Source organism: Schistocerca serialis, chromosome 9, assembly GCF_023864345.2.
Source record: "Schistocerca serialis cubense isolate TAMUIC-IGC-003099 chromosome 9, iqSchSeri2.2, whole genome shotgun sequence".
In the NCBI taxonomy this organism is placed as follows: Eukaryota; Metazoa; Arthropoda; class Insecta; order Orthoptera; family Acrididae; genus Schistocerca; species Schistocerca serialis.
In genome coordinates, this window is record NC_064646.1 from 360,805,331 (window position 1) to 360,814,124 (window position 8,794).

The window sequence follows — 8,794 nt, forward strand, 5'->3', positions numbered from 1 at the left end:
AAAACACAAAAGTAACATTCATAAAATATAACACTAGAAGCATAAATGACTTACACTACCCACCATTCAGCCTAAGCATGGCACAGAAAGGACTGACAGTGGAGTAAAGAGTGTAGAAGATTTAACTTCAAACTCAAAACCAACTCATTACACATCACATCACATATCACATTTCTGATACACTGAACTATTATCTGGAGATACTATCCAATTAGTTAAAAGCTCATATTTTACTCACGCCAAAATATACTTAAGTGAAGAAGAGGAGGAGGAGTTTATTGACATAATCCTGACCTACCTACCACACTGGCTAACCCAGGAAAATGTTGTAAACAAATTACTCTTATGTGATTGCTATCCTATCCTAAGTGTACCACTCTAAATCTGTCTTTCCGGCCCTCTATCAATGCTCACTAGAAATATGTGGTTTCTTCAGTGTATCTTTACACATGTTCATTTTATAATTTTTACTGCTGTATTTTCTGTTATTTGGTTAGTTCATAACACATTCTCCTCATCTCCTCTAAATCTACTACTTCATTTGTTTCCTTGTATCCTGTTATTTTAATTTTTACATTGTTTGTTCATCAAGTTTGAGACCTGATCTAACAACTGGTGTTTGCTATTACTAAAATTAATTTCATTTACAATGTATTACTGTGCAATAAGGACTCAGAATTGTTTATGGGCCATTAATCATTATCTGGCCTTCTGGTTCTTTTCCCAAATCATTAAAGGCAAATGCCTGGATGTTGCCTAATAATCCGTCACAACCACCACCTTCCACAATCATGGCCAGATATAAGTAATTTTAATTTAATGTCTCCTGCAGCACTGTCCCTGTCATGATTACTCATTGCACTAAACCATATTCCATGATATTGTTAAAACACTATAATGGTTTTATGAAATAAATAAATAAAATCCAAAATTTGTATGTTTCCAGTCCACATTTTCAGCTGCAATTGATCTCTTTTCTATTCCTCTGTTTGGTGTGACTTTTCTACCCTTAACTACTAGTAAGTCTTATCTTTGTTAAGATGTATATTCATATCTGTTGAGTTTCTAATCTTTTATAATCATATATTTTATACCAATTTCGATATCAACAGACAAAAGGCTACTACTGACACAAATGTATTAATTGATTAGTGATAAGAACATGAGCACAGGATACAGGTGACAAGTGATTTGTTGAGAATCTGAATTTCAAAGATAAAGTACAATTTATAGTTCTTACCCTAAAAGACAGGCACAATAATATCAGTATTAATTAAGGATCAAATGCGTGCATTTTTTGTGTCTGTCATGTCATGTATGTTTGTTTCAAAAAAATACAAGACACCACCTACTGCCAGCATCTTTCCTCATTAGTTCTTACTAATATTGCCTTCTTAACATCTACCTACAACCATTCAAGACTATGCTGTTGTCCTTAGTCTGAATAAGGGTTTGATGCAGCTCACCATGCTACTCTCTCTCTCTCTCTCTCTCTCTCTCTCTCTCTCTCTCTCTCTCTCTCTCTCTCTCTCTCTCTCTCTCTCTGTTAAGAGTGTGTAACTCACTTTCATTTCATTCAACTCTTACAGCTGTGGCCTGGTTTCTCTACAAGCCTTTTTGCTCCCTGTATTTTATCTCTGATAACTTTGGAACTGCAAATAATGTATTCCATTCAAAATTTTCAAAAACATAATTTTATTTTTCAAAATGTCTTCTAAGATGTAAGTTGTAGAGGTAATATTGGCTCATGTCTTCCTACATTTATCTTGAACTCAAATGATCTCCCAGGGGTCAGCTTCCACGAGTCTCTCCTATCTTCTGTAATTTATTTGTACTAGTATTTTGCAACTATGAATTATTAAACTGATGGATTGCTAATATTTATTGTGACAGCACCTGCCTTTTTTGGGAATGGGCTTATTCTTTTCTCGAAACCTCAGGGCATTTTTCCTTTGTCATATATCCCACATATCTGAGGAACAATTTGGTCATGCCTATTTCTCCCAAAGATCTGAATAATTCTGAGGCAATTTCATCAACGCCAGATACCTCGTTTATGGTATACTTTCAGTAAAAAAACATGTAGCTCTGCATCATACCCTAAGAATCCCATGAAACTGGCTTACTGCTGTGTCATCTTCTGCCATATGGCATCATTAAGCTGCAGTATGAACGGATATGGGGCAGTACACCACTCTCCCACTGTTAGCTTTCCACACCTGTGAGCTGCTGCTACTGATACAAGCAGCTCCTACAATGGCCTCAACAAGGCTGATTGCACCAGGTTTCACTCCCTTGACCAAGGAAAAAGTTTCTGGCAGTACTGTGAATTCAACACCCATCTTGAGCACTGCATCTCTTCCCTTCTTGTACCACTGTCTTCCAGTCCCTCACATTTGTACAGTGCTTTTATATACTCCTTCCATCTTTCAGTGATCCACTCTGTTTAGTACTGGCATGCCAACTGCTCCTGATACCTACACATCAGCTTATCTCTTCTCTTAATGTTTCTTTGGTTTTCCTATACACTGCATTTATCTTTCCCAGCCATGCATGAATCTATAGCTTTCTATTCCTCCTCTAGACATCCCTGTTCTGTTATCTTGCACATTCTGTCAACCTGTCAATTTATTGATATAGGCGCACATATTCCTGTTGGCCTCCTCCTCTGGTTATTTCTATTTCTTTGCTTTTTTTCTCATTTCATCAGTTAAATTGAATACCTCCCATGGTATCCAAGAATTTCTAATGCACCTTGATACACTGTCTTGTGTTATATTGAGCTTTCATTATTTCATCCCTCTACGTTACCCATTCAGCTTCAATCTTATTTGTTTACAGGAATGAAAAATGAGGGCAAAGTGAAAAGAGGGATAGCTTTGAGTGAACATAGTAAGACAGCAATAAAAAAATTCTGATAACACATAAATATACTGGTCAACACCTGATAAAGTCCTGTGAATTTGCCAAAACGGGTCTAGTGCAGCAGGGGATACAACCCGTCGGCTTTGGACAAGGACGTCACAAGCCGCCAGAGAGCAGTTTACCATTTTCGCTTTTGCTGTTATGTTTGTTTCGTTTTTTTACTGATTGCTTAATAAAGTGGATCTGTTTATTCTATCTCGTGAGATTTTTTTAAAAAAGCCAAAAAACACTTATCAGCCACTGAAGGGAGCTACAACACTAAGAAGAATCGCTTCTCGATTGGCCACTTGTGACGTCATTGCCCAAAGCCGACGGGTTGTATCCCCTGGTGCACTAGTCCCGCCAAAACTAATTTATAACTTTATTATACAGCTTTATCTTTGGGAATCATGAATAGAAGTGATGTTCCATAATCAGTAAAAAACTACAGCCAATGTCATCACTCAGTTTCTGGGAAACATGGAAACACCGTTCAGAAAATTTTCAATTGTGCAATTATTGAACATAGAATATAATCTCTGTCTTAAATGACTGGAATTAACCACATGACTGTTCTACAACAATCCCATTTATTGCAAGGTACTATTCTCGTAAATCACAATATAATTAAAATAGTAGCTAAAAAAGGTTGGTCTATCCCTTATGCCAAGCAACAAGTTGCTTTGTCCAAGAAGATTATTACTTGAGGGTGAAATGCATGAATTTACAAACAAAACTCCGTACAATTGACGCACTGAAAAAAAATCCGAATGATGTATGTACAATGTCAATAACCAAGTAATGGAAATAATTATCAAAGCGAACGATAAGTGAACGGCATCAACTATAAGCTGCTCAACAGGTATCACGAGACTTGCTTTGCACTATAAAATTACCTGCTACACATAAAACTGAGAAAACTTTAATAGTTTTTTCTTATAAGTGGAGCTTTCCGTAAAACGCACGTCCAGTTTCTGTAAGGTGTGCGTGTTTATTTGAAAAAGTTACGGCTACATAATCAGTTGATTGGAAAAATAGAAGAAAAAGAAGAGGCAGAACATGCCAGCTAAAATAAATATAACTTCCATAGATTTCTTTCGGCTAACATTTCTTTACAAACGTTTTAAGAGTTTGTATTATTTTTTTCGTCATGAACGCAACCATTCGTGCATGCACAAAGCTACACACTTATCTGAAATACTAAGTCTATGATACCTTGGCTGAATTTGCAAATATATCTTCCTCGGCCTCATTCGGCATCTTCTTGCTCCTAACTGTCAAGCACACAACCGTTTGTTGTGATGCCGCTGTCACAGCAGACAAGCAAAACTTCTGTTGACGTTTAGCAAAATTCACCAATCAGTTTCACGAGTTGTCTACCGTCATTTGTTTTCCTAGATCATCTTCGGCAGTCACCATCTTTAGCAAATGTCTGCGCAGGCAAATCGTACCCTGTCTAACGAATATTTGTGCAGATATATTTGCACAAATATACAAATGCGAATCAAGGAAGATAGAGTAAAGGGAGATGCAGTTGTACAGAGTGGTCAGAAACGGTCTCAAACACTTGTAACGGTGTTGTTGGGTAGGTTATGCAGAGAAATAATTGTTAAGAAAAAATTCGATACATTGCGCCCTCTCCAAGTTAATTGGCATTGAAGTTGGTCAGTCAGACCGTTGTGTGCACAAATTCAAGGGGCGCACCAGATACAGTTAGTGTCAGCTGTTCTCATAGCGTAGCTGATAGCGCACGAGTCTGCTCAGCCTTCGAATAGGGTTTTATTCTTACTACTGTCCCATGTCCAATTTTTGTATCGGTCTCTTGTTCGGTTGTAGAAAACCAAACAAAGAACACTTTTGGCAACACTATCTCTGGCGGGCTGTTTGACTTTGCGCACGCAAAGGCCTGATTGGCTAACTTCAATGCTAATTAAGTCGAAATGGTGCGACGTATCGAATTTGTTCCTTAACATTTATTTCTTAACATAACCCTCTCTGCAACACACTTTCGAGTTTTTCATACCGTTTCTGACCACCCTATACACGTGGAGAACATGAATAGCACAGTCTAAACCCGGGTTCTCAGACGCAAATAATGCGCCGTAGCTTGTGGCTTACTGTAATGGCACTGTGAGCTATCGTTCACACAGGACGCCACAAATTATGCGTAACTGCACAGCTTTCAGCATTGTGTCAGTTGATATTAAAAGGTTGGGTATGAATGTTATAGTAGTTGTTATCGCATCAGAGCTGCGATGAGAGACAAATACAAGGAAGAAGAAACTCAATTGTCGGATCTGAAAATAGATTTCGCAAAGGGGTAAATTAAGTGCCACAAACACATTTATAAAGGAAATAACACTCAGGGATGAAAATGCTATCTATAATGGCAAACCAATGGAGTTAGAATGTTTATGTCAACCTCTCAGTGCCAAACTAATCAACAGCTGGCATGTATCATGTGCAATATCATCTGCAAATACGTCACACTTTCAAGATTTTAGAATCTTGTTGTACTCGTTGATACATGCATTATGAATAACTTATTTTTATTTTAAAAGATGCCACATCATATTCACGAGCTATTTCCTGTAGACAGAGTGTTTCACTAAATGTGTTTGCCTGTGTAAGCTACGAAGTAATAGGCGACGGAAATATTTATTGTGGTAGGTCACTATACGAAACGTTACACTGTCTGCGGAGCTATGACCACAGTTTATTGTGTTTTTATCCAAAGAGTTACAGCAAAAAGATACAATTTTTTAAATGGAACAATAGTTGTTTCTATCGTGCACTGGAATCAGTAACACCAACTCCGTATACATCAATTTAAATTACATTCTTGTCACTTTTAGTTTGTGAGCCACAACCCTTCAAAGTTTCATGGGCAGATACCACACGCTGTACTTAATAGATGGCTGTGTGATGGGTGATGGATGTTCTGGCGGAGAGAAGTTGAATGCACAATGCAATGCTCCTTCTAAAGGATCTGCAGACGAGATGTAACATCGCCAGTGTCACGATGAGCCGTTTTAGATCACCTGGGGATGTGGGCTCAGTGACATAAACATGATCCTTTAGGTATCCCCACAAAAAGAAATCTAATGGTGTTAAATTGGGCGACCTTGAGGATCATGAATGAGGACCATAACGCCCCAACCACTTTCCTGCAAACCTGTTGTTTAGTTCTTCCACAACAGCACATGCAGAATGGGCTGGGTGACCATCGTGCTCCATCCACATATGGACTCTCATGTGTAAACACACATGCTCAAGGATGGTTCAAATGGCTCTGAGCACTATGCGACTTAACTTCTAAGGTCATCAGTCGCCTAGAACTTAGAACTAATTAAACCTAACTAACCTAAGGACAGCACACACATTCATGCCCGAGGCAGGATTCGAACCTGCGACCGGAGCGGTCGCTCGGCTCCAGACTGTAGCACCTAGAACCGCACGGCCACTCCGGCCGGCTCATGTTCAAGGAGACCACCTAAACTGTCGACTATAATCGCGCGATATAACTCACCTGTGAGTGTACCTGGGAAGTAGTGTGGACTGATGATTTCATCCCCAAGGATTCCACATCATACATTTATAAACCACCTATGTTCACGGTCGACAGGTCGTACCCACCGAGGATTGTCTGCGGCCCAGTGGTGCACATTATGGTGATTCACTGCACCATAATTTGTGAACGTGAACTCATCAGAGAACGTAACACCTTGTAAAGACCCCAGCGTGAAATTAAGCATGGTCCATTCACAGAATGTAGCTCTCGCACGGAAATCGTTCCCATGCAGCTCCTGGGTGAGTGACAGGTGGTACGGGTGAAACCTGTGGCCGTGTACTATAGCCACACATATGTGAGACTGACACCAGCAACGGCTCGCGAGCTGACATGAGGATCGTGGTGTACTGCAGCTAAAACAAGCACCTCCGTCTCCTCACTTCTTGTTGTTTATCGTCTGTTACTGTGGCGCATTAGCAAGCTGCCTGTTGCCCAAAGGCATATAAGAACGTAATGGCTGCCGGAGCTCTTCGCCTAGGATATCTCACGGCGTACATCATGGCTGCTTCAGTGGCATCGTGTCGGCAGTCGCCGAGCATCAGCAACATGTAAACGTACTCGTTGTTTGTATATGCCATCTCCATCCCATGTCAGTAACTGTGGTATATTGTCCCGTTTGTTTGTGTGGCTCGAACTGTCGGATATACGGCCGTGTGCGGCAACAGTCGTCAGTCTAACGGCGCTTCCACGAAGCTTCTCGCTCCGTGACACCGGTGACGTTACAACTCGGCGGCACCACATTTAGAAGGCGCATTGCATTATGCACAGTGTGTGTGGTATTTGCCCCCGAAACTTTGAAGGGTTGCAGCTTCAAACTTAAAGTGATAGGAATGTCATTTAAATTTATGTAAACACAGCTGGTGTTACTGATTCCAGGGCGTGATAGATTCGACTATTGTTCCATTTAAAAATTGTATCTTTTGCTGTAACTCTTTGGATAATAACACAATAAACTATATTCATAGCTCCGCAGACAGTGTAACGTTTCTTATGGTGACCTACCGCAAAAAATATTTCTGTCGCATATTACTTCGTAACTTACAGAGGCAAACGCATTTAGCGAAACACCCTGTGTATTCCACAATTTATATAATGCTTGGACTGACAAGTCACGAAGTTCAAATGACTAGCTTTTTCGGTTACAAATAACAAGTTTATTTATTCATTCAGCCAAAATTCTTGTAAGATACGTCACTGATCTGCAAATATTTCTTCTCCCCACTCCAAACACACACACACACACACACACACACACACACACACACTGCTGCAGAAAATCTAATATAGGTTGCTGTCCTTGTTGTTCCACAAGCCTGTGAAAGTGTGCCTACCGACCGCTTTTTTCAGTGATAAAATGAAAACACACTAAAATAAAATGATGCACAGTAGCAATCACTCCACGATAACTGTGACAGAATGCTCCTGTTCAGAATGGCACAGTGGTGAATGGGAAGTGGGGCAACCATGGAGGTAAAAATTAGAAGGGAGTTGACATTACGCCAAAACTTGAAGCTGACGCCCACCACATTATATAACCGGAAACTTTATGTTCACCACATTCATACTTACATGGCTCACCATGGCGATACTTCCCTGTAATGTAACTCTGACTTGCATGTGCCCAGTTTAGACTGTTGGGAATATCTTTCAGTTTTTGTGGTCATATCCTAAACAGCTTCTGGTGCTTTTATTGTGTGGATACGTAGTTGTTTTATCAAAATGTCAGCTTGCATCGTTTACAGCTGTACTGATCTATCTGATCGTAATCTAAAGTTTAAACGAATCATATTTCATTCATTAGTGGAGTCCTTCAAGGAATATTATCTTTTGTTTACATGAGTCATGGTTGCGCTTTTTGCTTTTATTCTTTCCTGTTTTTCATTGCCTTCCTGACCTCAAACTCACTGACATCCGAACCACACTGTCTCGTCCCCACACAATGCAGTGCTAAGTCATTGTGTTGATTGTTCATGCAGCATGGCATGCCTTAAATTCCTCGAGCCAGTAATTATCCATTGTTCATATTTCCTCCCTCTTAAAATAAAAAAGATTCTGGCTTTAATAGCCAGAGACAGCTGTCTTGTGTGTGTGAGTTATGTGCATATGATTGTATCAATGTGTGCATATGCTTTGCGTCCTTTGTGATGAAGGCTTTGGCCAAAAACACATGCGAACACTCTTTTCGTCGTGCCTGCCTGCTGTTCGGTGTGTGAGTAGCAATCTATCCATTTCACAGTATAGTTATTCCTTCAACATTCCAGTTGTGATATGTTTTTTATTCCTGAAAAATTGACTGTCATAGGCGAGAAATGTTCTGGA

The 8,794-nt window shown here is 39.8% G+C and overlaps 1 protein-coding gene across 1 annotated transcript in view; it reads right to left on the bottom strand.

Moving 5' to 3' along the window:
* The window catches only part of LOC126419615 (gastrula zinc finger protein XlCGF7.1-like), a 100,457-nt gene extending 96,167 nt beyond the window's left edge, over positions 1 to 4,290 (bottom strand). The window contains exon 1 of the mRNA XM_050086804.1: positions 4,120 to 4,290. Coding sequence (XP_049942761.1) covers positions 4,120 to 4,164 — 45 coding nt within the window. The 5' untranslated portion in view covers positions 4,165 to 4,290. The remainder of the gene's footprint in view (positions 1 to 4,119) is intronic.
* Between the last annotated feature and the right edge of the window lie 4,504 nt (positions 4,291 to 8,794).